At 46.3% G+C, this 17,742-nt stretch overlaps 2 protein-coding genes across 9 annotated transcripts in view; one reads left to right on the forward strand and one right to left on the reverse strand.

Annotated features, from left to right (window-relative positions):
- Positions 1–10,945, reverse strand: part of PBX3 (PBX homeobox 3) — a 115,692-nt gene extending 104,747 nt beyond the window's left edge. For 2 of the 6 annotated variants that reach the window (XM_056351605.1, XM_056351600.1), the window contains exons 1-2: positions 9,761–10,945; positions 8,676–8,749 (exon numbers count right to left, since the gene is read on the reverse strand). In XM_056351605.1, coding sequence (XP_056207580.1) covers positions 8,676–8,749; positions 9,761–9,957 — 271 coding nt within the window. In that variant the 5' untranslated portion in view covers positions 9,958–10,945. Of the gene's footprint in view, positions 1–8,675; positions 8,750–9,007; positions 9,084–9,760 lie in introns of those variants that run through there. The other 4 variants (XM_056351601.1, XM_056351604.1, XM_056351603.1 and 1 more) reach the window with 4 other exon arrangements.
- Positions 10,946–13,786: 2,841 nt separating this feature from the next.
- MAPKAP1 (MAPK associated protein 1) overlaps positions 13,787–17,742 on the forward strand; it is a 107,325-nt gene continuing 103,369 nt past the window's right edge. For all 3 annotated transcript variants that reach the window (XM_056351215.1, XM_056351213.1, XM_056351214.1), the window contains exon 1: positions 13,787–13,937. The gene's annotated coding sequence lies outside the window, so the exon portion shown is untranslated. The remainder of the gene's footprint in view (positions 13,938–17,742) is intronic.

Genomic DNA, 17,742 nt, shown 5'->3' on the forward strand with positions numbered 1-17,742 from the left:
TATAAATTCCTGATTGGATTCTTTGGGCCAACTAGTTGGGAACTAAGGACAACCAGGGACATCATGCTTTCGATCGAAACTGCTCTGCAGGCTCTCTGTTGACGAAGAGGAGGGAGGGTAGATGGAGAGTGCTCGCAGCTCCCACGGGTGCCGAGGGCAGGGGACAGTGGGCAGGGACCCGCACGCACGTGCCAGTTGTCCTGCGCTGATGTGAAAACCCCTGTGGCTTCGGGGAAACCGCAGTGGTTTGTGTCTTATGTGGTTCATGTTAAAAATTTCCCAACAGTGATAGACTTCAGCTGCCAGGATGAGGGAAAGCATGTGCATCTAGCATGAACAGCCCCCGCACAGAGCTCTGGGGCATTTTTTTATCCTTTTTCCTTTCTTTTAAATAACTATTGGGGCTCATAACGAGCACTGTCACTCTAGCACTACTCCCCTGATTGACTTTGCGACAACGATCTGTGGAGGAGATGGGCACACGAACAGCAAACATTCTACAGGCATTCAAGCAAAGAGGACTAGAGAGGCTTGGGTCAGTTCTGTTCTGGTTTTATTTTTTGATAAATTTTTGTTCAATTTCCAGAATTACTTCCCTGATATTTTTTTAAACAGTATTATAAAAAGACAACTAACCACAGAACTGCAGTAAAGCAACTCCAAGACTGAATAAAAACCACACACACACACAAAACCACACAGAAAAACACAGAGGAAAATTTGAACTAGATCAGAAACTCTCATCTTTGAGTCATCCTGGAGTGTCCTAGTACTGCAGGGGTCTCAGCACAGTGATCTTACGTATCATATCTGCTCTAATAAATAGGTTCAATGAGTTGAGTTAAGGGCAGAGTTTAACTATTAACTCCAAATTTCCTCGCTCTTATGGCTGTAAGTCAATCCCTTAATGTTACTTTAACACAATTTCTGGCAGTTGAATAAAATCTATGGTCAATATTACAACCCCTTCCTTCCTAAATGAAGGAAAATATACGTGTGATTTACATAAGGAATGATAGGAAGTGCTGTGACTGAGTGGGGGTGATAAATGTCCAAGGCCCCATCGGTCAGGAATCTGAGCCGACCATTTGACTTCAGCGGGTCGGGCCCTCATTATCCCAATCCCAAAACCAGCACGACTGGCAAAAATGCCTCCACGCAGGTATAGTTCTCAGCACAGCAGCAGTTAGCAGTCAGAGAGGTTATAATACAAAGCTGTAAGATATATCTAAAATAATACCACAAAAATCAGATGACAGAAAGAATTCTAATACTTTCCTTTTGTTAAGATACAGTAACTGAGAATACAATGAAATTCTTCATGTTCAGTATCTCCCATTAGATCAATTAATATTCAGAGAAAGGCTTTAACATGAAGTTTAAATAATCATAGAAGGAGAAAAAGAACCACCAATGTTCTAGAAGCTTCTCTAGACCTTTCAATCAATTTTATTTATATGCAAAACCAAGAGAAACTCAGAAAAAACAAAGCTCCTCCTGATGCTAAAGCTCTCAATTTACTGACAGGCAAATGGCTTCATGCTGCCACTTAATCTCATTTCTTGCATAATGCCCTCTAATTAGCATATCAAAGTGAATTAATACTTCTAGGGCATTAGCAATGGGAAAATCTGCTCCAGGCTTCACAATAGCAGTTAAGCAAGAGCCAAGAAATCCTCAAAAACACCACAAACCACTTTGCATTGCAAAACTGTTCAATTTATTTATCCTCTCTCTCTAAACACTTTTACCGCACACTGTTTTACTACTGTTCACCAAACAAAATGATAATTGCCAAAGTTACCAGCATCTGTAATGCCTGTTTAGAATCTTAATTTAGATTGTATACTTCAAGAACTCTAGATGCTTTCATTGACCCCATCATACACAACAAGATATACTGAAAAAACATTGTTCTTTTAAGAAACGCTATCAGGATAATATTATTAAATTCCATTTTCCGCTTACAATAAATAATTTTAAAATAAATAATATATGAAAAAGCCACCTGATGGACAATGAGGAATGAGAGATTAGCTTTAAATGTTGATGCATGACTTAAGTGTAGCAAAAGGTTTTGACCTGTAAACACATGACACAAAACCACCCCCCTTTCCAAGTGATTGATTTGTAGGATGCATGATATTCAGTGATTCATATATTGTTACAAGTTCATATGACTGTGCAGCATGCACTGAACTGATGGTTAACAAAAGAATCTAAAGTAAAATACCTAAACCGGTATAAAATTAAAGTAAGTGCATAATGATTTTTACTATATGCTTTTATGCACAACGTGCTATTTTTATCCAATTTCTGAAGCAATAAACACATTATAGCTGTTACAAGCATCAGACATCAGACCATTTCTTCGGTAAAAAATATTTTCAGAATCTACTTTCAATCACAGGTCACTTCACAAAATATGAACTGTAATTCACAAACAAACAGGCTAAAACCCCCTGAAACTTCATCATCTTAGTGTTCCCCATCAATTTTTAAAAACAGAAAAAGAACATTAAGGGGGAGTGGCGGGGGGGACAGCCAACAAACCCCAACACTAGTACACCCATCCTAAGCCCAAGAAGGGGGCTGGAGCACTAACGGAAGGCTAATAACAAAGAGTAGAAGAAAATGCCAGGGTTAGTGGGGGTTTCTACATTCCTGTTTGCAACATGAACAGGAAAAAAAAACTATGGGAATAGCAAAATAAATTACAGTGGATATTTATCTCGCACTTCGAGCCTTCCTAAAGAATGTGCATTATTGAAAAATATATGCGTTCAAGTACCAGGCTTCATTTCCTTTCATATTTAATTCCCTGTTTACTTCCACTGTAAAGACAGCATTATGGAGGAGCTCTAATGTCCAGCTGAGAAGCACAATTCATCTGTTTGGCTGATGAACTACTCCAACTTTATAAAAGCATGAACTATAAGAGCTGACAGAAACTTTAATAATTTATATTAAATATTGATGTGAATTATTTACTCCATTCATACTTAAAGACATGAATTGCCTACCAGAGAAAAGCAAATGTGACAAAAGGTCAACATGATGGTGAAAAAAGGCAGGCTGTGTCAGGCATGTGTTATCTGAACCATGCTGATCACCTTGATAAGCGAATAGCATTAAACATGACTGCTGAGAAAACAAACAAAGCATTCTTCTCAGGGTGTCAATTCATGGAATACAAACAGCTACATCTAATTCTACCAATGATATCAGGACAGCAAAACTCCACTCGGGGCTCCCCTGGTTTGGACTTACTACTACACAGATTCAGTATTCATTCCTGCTATTCATAAAAATATTCATCGAACCACCATATGCATGATGTGCAAGGAATTGAAAAGCAGTCTAAAAACTGAGGAGATACAAACCGGACTCTCTCATCCTCTACTATGTAATTATTAATATAGCCTTCATATGTATTTAAATATTGTGTTACATTTGTAACAATTTAGTATGTCTAATTCTGCTTATATTTGTCTACGGCAGACTGCAAATATCATTATATTAATGTTTCACACAAATCAATATTTAAATTGAAAAAAGACAGCATAATATCCATATCATACAACTTTTTCATTGAAAGCTGTACGAATAGAGCTTGATAAATGTGTTAAATCCTGTTAAAAAAAAAACAAAACTCTTTTGCATTCACTATATGCTATAATAATAATTTATCTCTGAATGCAAAAATTCCTTAACTTACAACAAGCATCCTAAAATACACCACACAGTAACTCATATAATTTGGTATTTTCAGATAAGCAAGCAAATGTGTCAAATTCAAAAATAAAATTGAGGACATGAAAAATAGCTATAAAATAAAATAAATCCTTGCTCCTAGTTAAATTAGTATTGACAAGTGGGTCCAAATTTATCCTCTACAGAGGTGGGGGGGGTGGGGGGAAGATGTGGAAACACTGATCCTGGTAATCAATGTGAAGACTGTTATTTAAATATAGCAAGGAGCTCTAACAATGGTAAGGTCTAAAGGTATGGCGTAGTTACATGTTCTGTAAGACAAAGTATCATGAATTTCTCTAATGAAAATAATCACCAAAGCCGCCTGTTTTCTTAACCAGAGAAGTACCCTGTTAGAAATCCACCGAAGAAATAAAATTCCAATAATTAATGTGTTTGAAACAGATGACCAAATGAAAATCAAGATACTTTATTAAATTTATTTTTTTCCTAGCAGGACGTTTATGAAGAAAACAATGTCATTGCCATAAGGACAGTGTAAATGACCTAACATTCTACTGCACATCATCATTTGTAATACATTTGCTGATAATTAAAAAAGAAATACCATTCAACAGTATAACCAGTGGTTCAGTAAAAAATCTTGGATACTGAAGCATAAGAAAGGAAACAAAAGCTAAACAGTTTAAACTGAAGAAAAGATGTATGGACATAAACACACGATGCTCACTTCCTTATGTAGTCAGGGTAAATAAAAAAATATGTATTTAGCAGCCTGGAAAAAAACACCAGGACTGCACATAAATATTTTAAATAGCTCAACTGAGTAACAATAACATCACAGCTGATACTTGGAAAACAGCTAACATACAGACACACATACAGACACCATATATATATTTGCATGCTATCCCGGCCATTTCATTGTTCCATTTGAATCCTTTAATGACCAGACAGGATTGCTAGGATTGCGTATCATTATAGATTACTGCCAAGTTGTTGACACCAAATGGTAGTTTACAAACACAGAAAAGTTGAAATTTGTGTAATGCCAGGGAAGAGTCCTATGATTTGATATTTAAATAACCACAGAGAAGAAAGGGGTTAACATTTTCAAATACTGCTAGCAGACAAGGCAAAAAGCAAGTCCTTCTCACAGGAGTTACCTAACAGTGGGTTTACAGATTTTGCAGCATATTGACAAGGGGCGTTCCTAAAAGAGTTGGGCCATTTTCATCAATAAGGAGCTTTGCAGCAAGTAAGGACACAATACAGCCCTTTAATCATTGGAATGGCATCGCATGGCTATTTACAGTTGTAGCAATAAAAATAAAGGTTTTACCTTACATGGGGAACAGCAAGAAATTAGCCCCGTGGTTAACACCACTATTTGTCTGGTTTTCACATCTTTTTTTTTTTTCTTTTTTTTTTCCTTTTTTCTTCATTCTTTAAAACAAAATTCTGCACAAGGGGAGAACGTTTTTAATGAACATTTTCCTCCTCTCTCTTTAGACATAAAAAATAGTTCAACCAGCCCAACCAGCCAAGCAGGCCTTTCTCTTCCCCTGCGGACACCTCCTGCAGTCGAGAAGTTCATTAAGTTTTATGATCTTCCCAAGTCAGTCCTGCTTATAAGCCTCACAAAGGCCACAAATCTGGCAAACCATCATGTATGCCATTAGGCTTTACTAGTAAATGAATGCTATTTAGGGTTTGTGGTGACAGTAAATTAGGCTTTGGTTGGCAGCTATCATTGTTTCTTGTTGGACTTACAGAAATAAATAAATAAATGTATACACATACACACATACTCACATGCATTCAAGGCATTTTTAAACCTGTGCTCCTACCTATACAAATCATTTCTAAAGACAAAAAAAACCAAATCATCTATCAACACAGTCCAGGACCTAATAATACATCATTCCATTGGGAAATAATTGCAATTCCCTAACCATTTTAAGACTGTAAGAATTAATATATTTTCATTTCTATCTCCATGAGAATAAACAGTACCTCAGGTATAGCAACGTCCTAATGGTGGCTTAATCAAATTACAAATCTGAAGGATCTTTAGTCAGTAAAAAAGAGCTATTAAAAAAAAAACCAAAGACGCAAATCAGGTTTTGATTCCTACTGGTAGGCGCCTAAGGAGACAAGACTGTTACACAGGTATGCAACAGATGTGAGCACGCATGAAGAATGCAACTTTAACACTTCCAAGCAACACCTCAGAGAACGGGTAAAATACAACAAATCAGAGTCCATAGGCTCTCACTTGCTTATCTTCGTATTTTACCGGAGGGGCTTCAGCAGAACTTTGGGTATCATTTTTCTCTGAACTAATTAAAGAAATAAGTGGCAGTTTCTTTATGAAAACCATGCTACCTTGTGGTTGCCTCTAAGAATGCACCTATCTATTAATATCTGTAAAGCTCTTACATGTATTATGCAGCACTTCTTAAAATGTTAAAACGTGAAAAAGAAATGTCAGGCTAAATTCAGTAAGCTCAGTGATATTCTTTGTACATGGTAAATACCTCACAGGTAAAAAAAAAAAAACAACCAAACCAAAAAACCCCAAACCAAACAAACCAAAACCTTCAGCTCCTAACCCTAAGTGAGAATAAGAGAGGGGCTTTTAAAAATGCGATGCATTCATTAACCCCTGCGGGAAAATGATAGAGTTGTTCCACCTAAACTGAGGATTCCTCTACGTGTTCTCTCACGACCAGACTCACAAAGTCCTTGCTGACTATACTGAAAACTACTAAAATGTATGAAATACCCCTATAATTCAATATAAAAATGACTTAAATATTGCATTACTTATTTCAGAACAGACATGACTGCAATTACACTGTACGTACAGGCTGGAGCCTCCCTCCTCACCTCTCATCCTTCTCACAGAAGAAGGTAGCGATAAAGCCATCACGGCAATTCCCACTGCAAACACCAAGGAAAACTTTGGTTCCGATTAAAAAGAACTAAATACCAGCGCATGACCCAGCAGCAGGAAGATTTAAATACTCGGACCACAGGACAATGCAGAGTAACAGGGGGAGGGGGGGCACACCTCTGCTTTAACTGCATCTCAGACCGTTCACCCTTCCAGTTCAGAATTGTTTGAGCCGTTTCCCTCAAAAACAGCTTACAGCAAGTAGGCTAGAATTTACTTTCACGTTTCCTTTGCTTCAGCATGCTAACTAAAGCCTACATTCGTCTCAACTGGGAGACCCTGAGTGAAGGTCCCCCTCCGGGAACAGTTTTTGGTGGGGGTGTGGATTCATCTCCATCAATCACCCGGTGCATTAATCCTGTCCCCCTGCGCTGCCCTGCCGGGGCTGGCAGGATCTCGCCTTTGGGCAGCCGGACGCCTTCACTCTTTGTTGGTTCTCAGCGATTTCACAAAAGAGATAACTTGCAAACTTGGCCTCACTACTTGCAGCACAAAGGCAGGATCCCAACTGACAAGTTATCACTGAAACACCCCGAAACATTTCAGACCACAAAGTCTCTTGTCAGGTTCCCTCTCGCCTCGAGACGGCGGTGGCCTCACCAAACACCCTCTGCCAGTAATCCCCACTGCTGAAAGGACGCGGGTTTTTCTTCGCAGCTCACCTCTGACATGTGGCTGACTATACTTTCCTTTCAAAACAGTCAGGCTAAGCCCTCTGCAAATAAAGCGATCGCAGGACCTACGCCTGCCTCCTTAATTGAAATCCCTGCTGCAAAATGTCTGAACATCGAGGGCAGGCTGCTTGGCTGGCTCCGGAGCAGGACAGGCAAAAAAGTTTAGGGAAAGGCAGAAAACAAACACAAGCCAAAGAAGGACGGAACGGGGTTACGAGCTGATCGAGGCAAAACGCAGGTAGGCGGGGAGGGAGGGCAGAAAGGGGATCATTCCCCTTATCCTGGGTAAAATAATGCAATATAAAGCAGAATCAATCTTAATATTCACAACACAGTCAATACCCTAGTGCTTAGCTGTCAGCAGAAACTGAAGTGGATCCCCGGTAGCAAAGAAACCCTCGGACATAAAGCACCATAATTTACTGAGAACTGTGCACTTTAGGCTACTCAGCTGAGATTTGCAATGATTTCACGTTTGTTGCTTTCGTCTAGTCTTCTATTTTTTTGGTGTGGAATTAAGGGGGACATGATTGCGTATCAAATATAGCTAAAAAGCCAGCCAATGTATGCATTTATTTTAAAATCCGGATCATAATAAATGTTCTCATTCCCATAGTACAAATCTGAGTACTTTGCAAATTTTCTTCTTCAGGGAGGAAAAAAAAAAAAAAGAGCAGTAAATTCAGTGATGTGAAAAAATTGCAAAAAATCCCCTAAAATGCCTCTAAGCAAAACCCAGAGTCTCGCATTAATGTAGAAAAAAATAAATTTTCGGTACTTTTGAGATGAAAATTTTTGGCATTTAAAACATCAACGACCAAGAGCAACTCAAGCTTCGCTGCACTCGGCGCAGACCCGGGTCAAAGCATCCATGGCCGGGCACCCCGCAGGGTCTCCGCGGAGCCCCGGCCCTGCGCCGACAGGGGCGCAGCTTTGCCCTCCCCAGCCCCGGGCACCCGCAGAACTTTCCCGGCCCCGCCGCGCGTCCCGGGGAGGGGGCAGCGAGGTAACACAGCTCGAACAAGTATTTTGCGAAGTGTCCTGAGGGGCGGCCGGGCCCCGCCGGGGCTGTGAGGGGAGCGGCGGGGTCTCTCCCCCGCGCCATTTCACAGCGAGCCGGCCCCTGCGGTCCGCTGCCGGGACAGGCCGGCAGGACTCGAGGCGAGGCGGGCCGGGCCCGGGCCGGGCGGCGCGGCCGGCGGCTCCCGCCAGCCCGCTCCGGCGGCTGAGGGGCGGCGGAGGGGCCGGCGCCGTCCCCGCCGGCGGAGCGGCGGGTGGAAGGAAGGAGGGATCAAGATGGCTGCGGCGGCGGCGCGGGCGGCCCTTACCTGTTTTCTCCTTGATCTCGCAGAGGACACTGAACAAGGCGGGTTTCATCCTGTGGCAGTTCAGTGCGTGTTTCCTGAAAGAGAGCAGAGTACAAGCGGTTAACGCCGCGTTTCAGCAACATGGCGCCTTCCCCGAGAAGGATCCCCGTGTCGCCGGCCCACCCCCCCCCCCGCCTTCCCTGCCCGCCGGCCCCGCGGCCCGGCGCCCGCAGCCACCGGCCGGGCTCTCCCGGCACTGGGCCGCGGGGCTGGCGGGGGGCGGCGGGGCCGGGGGTCCCTCGCCCCGCCGCGGCTGGCGGGTCTCTGCTCCCTCGTCCCTCTCACTTTTATACCGAATTATCTTCGTGCAAATGCTGCCCGGTCGAGGGGTATAAATCAAACCCCCCTCGTCCCCGGTACGATCCGTCCTGCGATATTATAACTGATTTATTAGGGAGGTGGCGGGAGGGGCGGGGGGGGCCGACTTGTTAACATTCTTTGTTTTTGTATTTACTGTGATTTAAAACAGCCAGGGTTTGGTTGGTTGGGGGATTGAAGGGTTTTTTTTTTTGGTTGGGTTGTTGGTTGTTTTTTTTTAACACCACCACCACCACCCCCCGAAGCGCTATCTTGTCAGGTCTGTAATTCATCGCGCCCCGGCGGGGGCAGGGGGCAGGGGGCGAGGGACGGGAAAGTTGCGCTGCGAGGGGGCGCGGGGCCGTCGGACGGACCGACCGACCGACCGACCGGCGGAGCAGCCGCGGCCCCGAGGCCGGTGGCCGCCGGACAGGGTCCAACGGGGACGGGCAGGGACCGGCCCCAGCCTCCCGCGCACCGCAGCGACGGCATAAGCATCGCATACTTAGATATTTATTTTTTATATATATATATATAAAAAAAATCATTAAATAGCAACTTTGGCTCTGCCTTGGCTGCTTGCAATTTCTCCTACGGCACCAAGAAGTTGCTCTAATTGTGAGACTCCGGGTCTCTGCAGAGGAGCAGGAAGGAGAGAAACAAAAACCACACACACACAAAAAAAAAAGAAAAAGAAAAAAAAAAGAAAAAAAGAAAAAAAAGACAAGGTTTAATTAGACGAAACCAACTTTGCTTGTGCCTCATCCAGGCTTTGGTCAGTGATGGTCATGATCTGATGGAGGATGTCGCCGATGTCCTGCTTCCTGCCGTCGCCGTCTGCCCCTTCGTGTCCGTGGGGAGGAGGCAGGGCCATGCCCCCCTGCACCGAGTGCCCGGCCAGGTTCACGCCGGCCAGAGTCTGCAGCATCCTGGACTGATCGTCCATCCCTCCTGCCGCGGCCCGGGCCGCGCTGCCGGGGCGGGAGAGCGCCGGGCTTCGGGGCGAGGGAAAGCGCCGACCAGCCCCCGGCTCCCAGAGTCAGTCCCAGTTCCTGACTCCTTATTTCGCTCTTGCACACACACACCAAAAAAAAAAAAAAAAAAAAAAAAAAAAAAAAAAAAAAAAAAAAGAGAGAGAAAAAAAAAAAGCCAAACAAAACAACAACAACAACAAAAAAAATTAGTATTTGTGTTTTGACCGGATCTCAGCTGTTTATTCCACTCTCTTCTCCTTCCCAGTGCAGTAAATCACTCTTCTTTAGTTACAATCTTCTTTCATCATCATCATATTTGTGGCTTGGATAAATGAGTTGATAAGGTTTCTTTGCAGTTTTCTTTTCCTGGTACAATCTTCCTCCAAAGCTTTTTTTTTTTTCCTTTTTTATTTTTATTGTTGCTTTTTATGTCTTTCCCCACTTGTCCACCAAAAATCTTCTTTGTAAAAAGGCAAAATTTAAAAAAAAATAAAAAAAAAATTAGAAAATCAAAAAACTCGCTTTCAAATCCTTAAGAAGTTAGGAGGGTGGCAAGCAGCAAAAACCACAACAAACCAGGCGAACACCCCCACCCCCAAATTGCAACATAAAAAAGCCAAGAAAACACAATCACAGAGGAAAAAAAAAAAATTAATCGCCCTCCCCCCCAAAAATAACAAATGATCCCAAGTCTGTGCAACGGGGGTAAAACAGCAGCAATCAAAAGTTTGAACTTGTGCAAAGAAAAGAGCGGAAATAACGGGGAAAGAACTGTAAAAAAATTAATTACACACTCTCTGCAAAGCAATGTGCAAAAATATCAGCCCGCTGGAATTTATGAGCCCCGCCGCCCGGTGCCTGTGTGTGTTTTATGTTGTTTGATGGCCGCTCCGGTGAGGGATTGACAGCCTGCCAACGCCACTCACTCACCGCAGACGTGTCACCCTGTGAAGGAGGAGAGCGGCCGCGCGCGAGAGGGACGCGGAGCCCGCCGTGCCCCGCCCCGCGCCCCGCCCCGCCCCTCCCGCGGGACGCCGCGCGCCCCGCCCCGCCCCGCCGGGCGGGGCCGCCGCCGCCACCGCCCCGCCCGGGGCCGCCCGCCCGCCTCACGGGGCCGGGGCTCCGCGGGGCCGCCCTCCCGCCGGGCCGAGCGGCGGTGGCGCCCCCCGGGAGGGGGGGGACACGGGGGCGGCCCCGGGCCGGGAGCGGCGGGAGCGGCGGCCAATCGCAACGCGTGGGGGCGGGCGCCGGCGGTGGGGCCGGCCACTCGGTCCGCGCGGGGAGGTGCCGCGCCCGCCTGCCCCCGCGGAGGCCCCGCCCCCCCGGCTGAGAAACTTCTGATTGGGCCGTTCAAACAGTCACGTGGCCGGGGCGACCGGCGCTCCGGCCCCGCCCCTCCCGTTGCTATGGCGACCCCCGGGCCGAGGCCGCCCCGTTACCCTCGGCGCCGCCGCGCTGCCGGGCCCCGGCCTCCCCCTCGGGGGCTCCGGCCTGCGCCTGCGAGCCCGGCGGCCGGCGGGCCTGGACGCGCCTGCGAGCACGGGCGGCGGAGCCCGTCGCGCCCTGTCGCCAGGCCGGAGCCGACGGAGGGGCTGCCCGGGCTCGGCCGGCTGCGCCTCAGCGGGTGCCGCCTCGGCGGCAGATCGGTTTTGGAGCCCTTTCGCATGTGAGACAGGCGGCCCGAGCCGCGAGGGAGGAGGCCGCTGTGTGTGTGGACTCACCTGGGTTCGCTTCGGGGCACTGCCGGCCCTCCGAAGCCCCGCCTGTGCACACCTGCCGCACGCAAACGCATGGAGGAAGCCGCTTTAATCCTGATCCATTTTCTTCACGTTTTGAGCACGTTTTTATAACAAAACTTGCTACAGAGACCTCTCAGGGAAGGGGCAGACCACTTGTGGCACAATGATCAGGAGCCACTGTAGCAATTAAAATGATATTTAATTCATTGTATGTACTGTATCTGTGATGGACAGTTTCAGTTGAAAGAAGTCATGTCCAAACTAAAATCTCATCCTCATCTCTGACATTTTGTGGATGTATGGCTGACAACTCTGACGCAGTGTGGCTAAAACAGAGCTCTTAATCTTTCTCCTTGGCTTCTGCCTGCCTCTTCTCTCAATCACGGTTGACATCACCATCATCATACCTTCACTCAGGACCGTAACTTGGATGTCATCTGTTTGATTTGGAACCCTTAACCATATCTCACAATGGTTATGTTTAACTGTTGCAGATTACTTCTGGTTAACATAACTATGCCTTTACTGTCCCTCCAAGCAATTAGCATGTTCATTCAAATTCTAATTATCTTCTATCTTGACCACGTACCATTTTCTGGTTTGAGCAAATGTGTTCCTAGTGTCACCCGGCTTTATTAAGAATGCTACTCCAAAGATCTTTTTTATTACTGTTATTTTGAATATTTCACAGATCAGTTTGCATTTGTCCGCTGAGGGCAAAATTTCACAGAAGAGGTGAGCAGTTCCAATGGCTACCTGGCACTGAAACAAATGGGATGCTGCTCCCGTGCCAGCTGTGGTGCTCATCTCGCCCCATGGTGATCCCCTTCGCCTCACCAAATCAGCAGACAGCTGCTCTGCTGGGTTTTCCACTGTTTTATCAGGCTGAGTCAAGTTTAATTCCAGCATGAGACGACTGATGGAGAATGGCTCTCTGTACTCTGCTGTGCCTCCCGGTTGTGGCCTTGCACTGCCCATGATCTGCTGTTTCCTAGGGCAGTTTCGGCTCCTTGCCTTTGCTCAGCCACTGATGCTGGCCGCTGTTATCTGCTCCTGGAAGTATCAAACACGTTACCTCCCCTCAGGTGCCCTTGGTGGCACTCGGTATAATGCTTTCCACTGTCCTCCAGTGCTGTCCTTTTTTAAGGTTGCTTTATGTTGATGTGCACCGCTGTTTAGAGACTGTGAGGTCACGGATTGCTGAGGAATTAACAGATACTGCCTTATTACGTCCACAGGAGATTGCAGAGGCAGACAGCATCAGTGGGTCTGAAAAGGGCTGATGTACATGGCCAATAGGCCACAAACAGCCACTGAAAGGAAAATGAGCCCTTGGAAGTAGCCAGTAACATCTCCAGTTCTGGATGGTGCTAAGGTCTGAGGTGAATGGACAGTGGAGAGCAGCTGGTCCCACCTGCTCGCTCCGAGCAGTACCCGCCGTCCTCTGGGCCGGAGGCAGCAGTGTCTCACCCGCTCGGACTTTTCTCATGCTTGTAAGGACGGCCAGTATCGTTAATTACTTTCTTGAAGTTACCTTTCTGTAAATTCACCCTGTTTGTGCTTGTGTACCAAGCGCTATGTGTAAGGTTTGGTTTAAAACCACAAAATAAATATGAATCCCATACTGTTCCAAAGAAAAAGCAGGCAAATGTGGAAATAAGAGTGGTATATCCCCACTAGAAAAGCATCCAGTTTCTCTATTTGCAATGAGAGGCACAGCTCAAACTACTAACTACACCGTTTTCCTCATTAAAAACTCGGATCTTTCGGGAGGTTTTACCAACGTTTCTATTCAGGCGTGTCACTAACGTGACCGCAGACACGCGGTGCCCGGTGAGTCCCCGCGGGCAGGGCCAGCCGCGCTCCCCGCGGGCAGGAACGGCGGCTCGGCCGCCAGCGCCAGGCCCCTCCGTGCCGCCGCCGGACGCAGCGCGACGCGAAACCCTGCCACAAGCGGGACCGGGGGACCAACAGGCCCCGCCCCCCAGCCGCCGCTGCCGCCGCCGCGGTGCACACACCCCGCGCATGTGCGCCGTCGGTCGCGTCACTTCCGAAGGCGGTGCTTCCGGGTCGCGGCACGGCCCAGCTCTCCTCGCTCCGCGGCGTCCTCCGGACCCGGAAGCGGCAGCCCTGGCCCGCCGGCGGGGGAGGAGGCGGCGCCCGGCCCGGTCCGGTCCGGCCCGGCCCCACGGAGCGGCGCGGCGGCGAGGCCTGTAAGTGCGGAGGCGTGCGGGGTCCTCGGCCCAGCGCCGCGGGGGTGTCTCAGGGGGGCGGGCGGGAGCCCGGCGGCGGGGTGCCTGCCCGGGACCGGCCGGCAGCGGGTCCAGCGGCTCTCCCGGGGCAGCGACGCTGTGCACTGGAACTCCTCCTTCATTTCTGCAAATAGAAGCGTGGTAAACCCGCGGCCTGAAATGGCGTGTCACAGGGAGGCGTGAGCCTTGGCAGCAGAGGTGTTTCTGAGAATCAAGAGACCGGCGGCTTCCCCGGGCCCCCACGGGCGGCCGGCACCGCGCGGGGCTGCCCCTGCGGAGGAGCCGGCGGGAGGGATGGCCCGCTGCGGAGCCAGGCGGTCTGACGCGTTGGCCCGGCCGGCTGCCGTCGGGGCGACCAGGGCAGGGGAGGTGAGCATCCCACAGTAACGTCTGAGGGGAAGGATGAAGGGGATGGAGCGTCGGCTGGAATGTTCGATTTGGGCGCGTGGTGAAGGGGGCAGACGGGTAAGAGAATTCCAGGGCTGCACTGGAAATGCTTCACGCTTGGTCACAGCCTGGCAGCCCACAGCGTGCCTTGGGGTCTTTACTGGCCTAATGCTGTCACTTCATCTGAATTACTGATTCCACGCTTCTTAGCTTCGTCTTGGGTGCTCCTGCAGCCTCCAGGTTATTCCTCTGGCTGCTTGGGTGCTTGCAAGATGAGCGTGTTCAGCATGTTGCTGGGTTGTGTCCTTGTTTTTTCATGTGCATGGCGAGCTGCGATCAGAACTGGTGTTCTCACTGCAGGGATACGGGTGAGGGAGTGAAAGTGATTTCTAGGAGATACAGCAACGAGTTGATTTCAGTTTTAGTGGAAGTTTAGTGACTATTTACATGTGAACTGCTTAGATCTAAGCTTGGATTTTCTGAGTATGTTCTATGTGATTTTAGGTTTCAGAGGTTTATTGGGTAGATGCAAGGTTGGGAATTAAACTCTGTTATTTTTTCAAATTCAGAGCAAATCTGTTCACGGACACTTTTTTGGATTAGTTTAAAAAAATGAGATCATTGTCTACATAGACTTGTACAGAAATAACTGAAGCAGTGAATTAGAATCAATTTAGTACATTTCTTCCTCAGTCATGTTTCAGGTCGGTCTTATCACACCCTTTCATCATCTGCTTATTGGTTTGACTGTTTCACCCTGTTGCAACAAATAACAAATGTGTCTAACAGCAGAGTTCTTACCTAGATTTCCATTTGAATTGGCAAAGGCCTCAGCAGATGAAGTGGTCACCAGAATGATCTGTGAGTTGCACATTCTGTAGCACAAATTTTCCTGACCTTCCCAAGTTTTGAGCATGAGAAACAGACCCCATCTTTAAAGGTCAGTTATATTAACAAACGGGACAGCAAATAAACAGGATGTGAGTCACATGCCCCTGACAGCAGCGCAGCCCCGTGTTGGAGCAGCAGGTCTCCCGAGTGGCAACTTGGTTTGACGCTTTGCTTTGGAGATGGATGAGTGGCACTTGCTGAGGAAGGGGGAGGTAGAGCTCAGGCTTTCTTCAGTTCTTCCCTTTTAGCTACTGGAAGGGATGGGCTGGGAGCTATGCGGTGCAGAAGCAGAAATGTGGCACTGCTGGCCCTAGCCGCACACAAAATGCTATTGCAGGGGCAGGGGTACTACATACTAGTTGTGTCATTGGCAATTGTGGTTGTTCGTGGGTGTGATGCTGCCTTACGTTTGAGATGTGCAATGCGATGAGTTTGCTGTCTTAGGTTTTTCAGGCAGCAGTTCTCCATTTGTCAGAAGTGACCAAGTGCGGGCTTTTCTGTTAGGCAGTACCTGTAACAAAGACTCCAGGATGCATATCAATATTAATTTTGTGTGTGAGCGCGCATGTCTGCTGAGCAGCTTTATTGAACTGTGATAACCAGCTATTCATTGTCTGTAATCTCAGTTTCTTATACAAAACAGCAGGACAATCCCTACCTTGTTTCCTTATTGCTCAAGAAGTATTGTATCTAAATCAGCTATTTTGAAAACAAAACAAAGCTCCTTGAATGTTTTGTGTACTCTTAAAGGAGACAGACCAAAAATTTGTCAAGACAAAAATTAACAGCCAGAGGAAACAGATTCATCTATTGTTGAAAAAGTGTGCATCTGTCTGGTTACATTTGATGTAGAGTCCTAAAGGGGCTTGAAGTCCCCAGTAGTTTTTTAGGTAGGTATCCTCGTGAGCATTTGTGAAGTCAGAAGCAGCTTGCACCTTGTGATGACATAAAAAAATAACATTGTGATCATCCTTTTTATGCAATAAAAATATTTTCATGTGGAATGGCAACAAACTGAGGAAAAAAAAAAAAGACAAATACAAAACTATATGGTTTGGTATGTGCTTCAGTTTAATACACAAATGCTGGAGGAGCTCAACTGCACCTCACTGTCGAGGACCAGGAAGCCTGTTTGTGGTACGCCTGCAGTGCTGCACAGAGGCTGTTCTGAAGATCCCATGGGCTGGCTGTAGCTACAGTGAGGCCCCAGGCTTTGTCTGGGGTCAACCTGGAGCAACCTCCTCAAGGCTGTGAACCTTCACATGCTTTGAAACACCTTTCACTGAAATGTAGCTTCAGCACAAAGCTTCAGCAGGCTTTCTGAAGCAGCTGCAATAGGTGAAATACTGGAAATTTATGAATAATGCCACTTGCTGATTGCAATGTAGACATAGCTAGTGAGTCTTGCTCAGGAAAAAAAACGGGTCATCTCTGTCAATATTATACAGGCAAAAAAAGATCAAATGTTGGAGCTTTCTGTTTCATTGTTTTCTTAAAGATTGAAGTTTGTATAGGTTCTTGTAAAATTTACGGAGGTTATTTTTAGGCTCATGAATGCCACAATGAAAAGAGCCAAAATAGAAGTTTTGGTCTAAAATTTGAGCAGTCCAAGCCTATGCTTTTACCCTCCTCTTTGCAGTTGGGTATTTTATTTGTTCATCTTTGGAACGTTAAAGCTTGGCGAATTGTCTTTAAAGCATTTTAGGCACATGAGTGAAAAGCCATGGTTCTATGTAAAAGTGCTGTGCCACTGTTGAAAGTATTCCTTTCCAGCTTTCTGTGCAAGCAAAAGTACAGTAGTCTTCACCACTCCCAGGCAGTGACTGTTGTTCCCTGTTTCTGGATTCATCAGGAGTAAAAATAAAATGGAAATTGTAATGTGTTATTTAAAAGATAATCTGTTTTTGTTTTATTGCTTTAAAATCGGCAGTTAAGCCTTAAAAATGAACTCAAATACTCATATTTTTTCTGGATAGTAAATTCTCATGGACACATGCTGTGAAATTAGGTAATAGGGATTCCAGTGTGGTGGGTCATCACAATATGACATTGCAGATGTAATGTGTGTGTTAGGTAATGCTTGCTAGCCAGTATGAAAAAATAAGCATAATCATAGACATTAAAAATTAAGCAAAGTGTTTGCACATATTTAGATTAGGCAAAAACCAGGCAAGACGCCGCTTTTCTAACTGCTTCTATCCAAACCATTCAGTACAATATCAGAATGAAAAATGACAACACTTTGTCATCTGTTCAAATTGATATTGCACTCTTTGCAGTGACAGCTGAAAAGGCCCACAGGTGCCATATAAAGAGGTGACCATGTTGTCATATTTCATTTAGGCATCCCTCTGCAAAGCCATAATTACCTAATTAGGTTGTTAATTAGGAGATTAGCATTTCACTATATTGATAGAATGCTCTTTGCAGGCATGAGTCTAGATACAGATTTGTCTGCCCTAATTTATAATCTCTGCATTTTTTTATA

Source organism: Falco biarmicus, chromosome 9, assembly GCF_023638135.1.
Source record: "Falco biarmicus isolate bFalBia1 chromosome 9, bFalBia1.pri, whole genome shotgun sequence".
In the NCBI taxonomy this organism is placed as follows: Eukaryota; Metazoa; Chordata; class Aves; order Falconiformes; family Falconidae; genus Falco; species Falco biarmicus.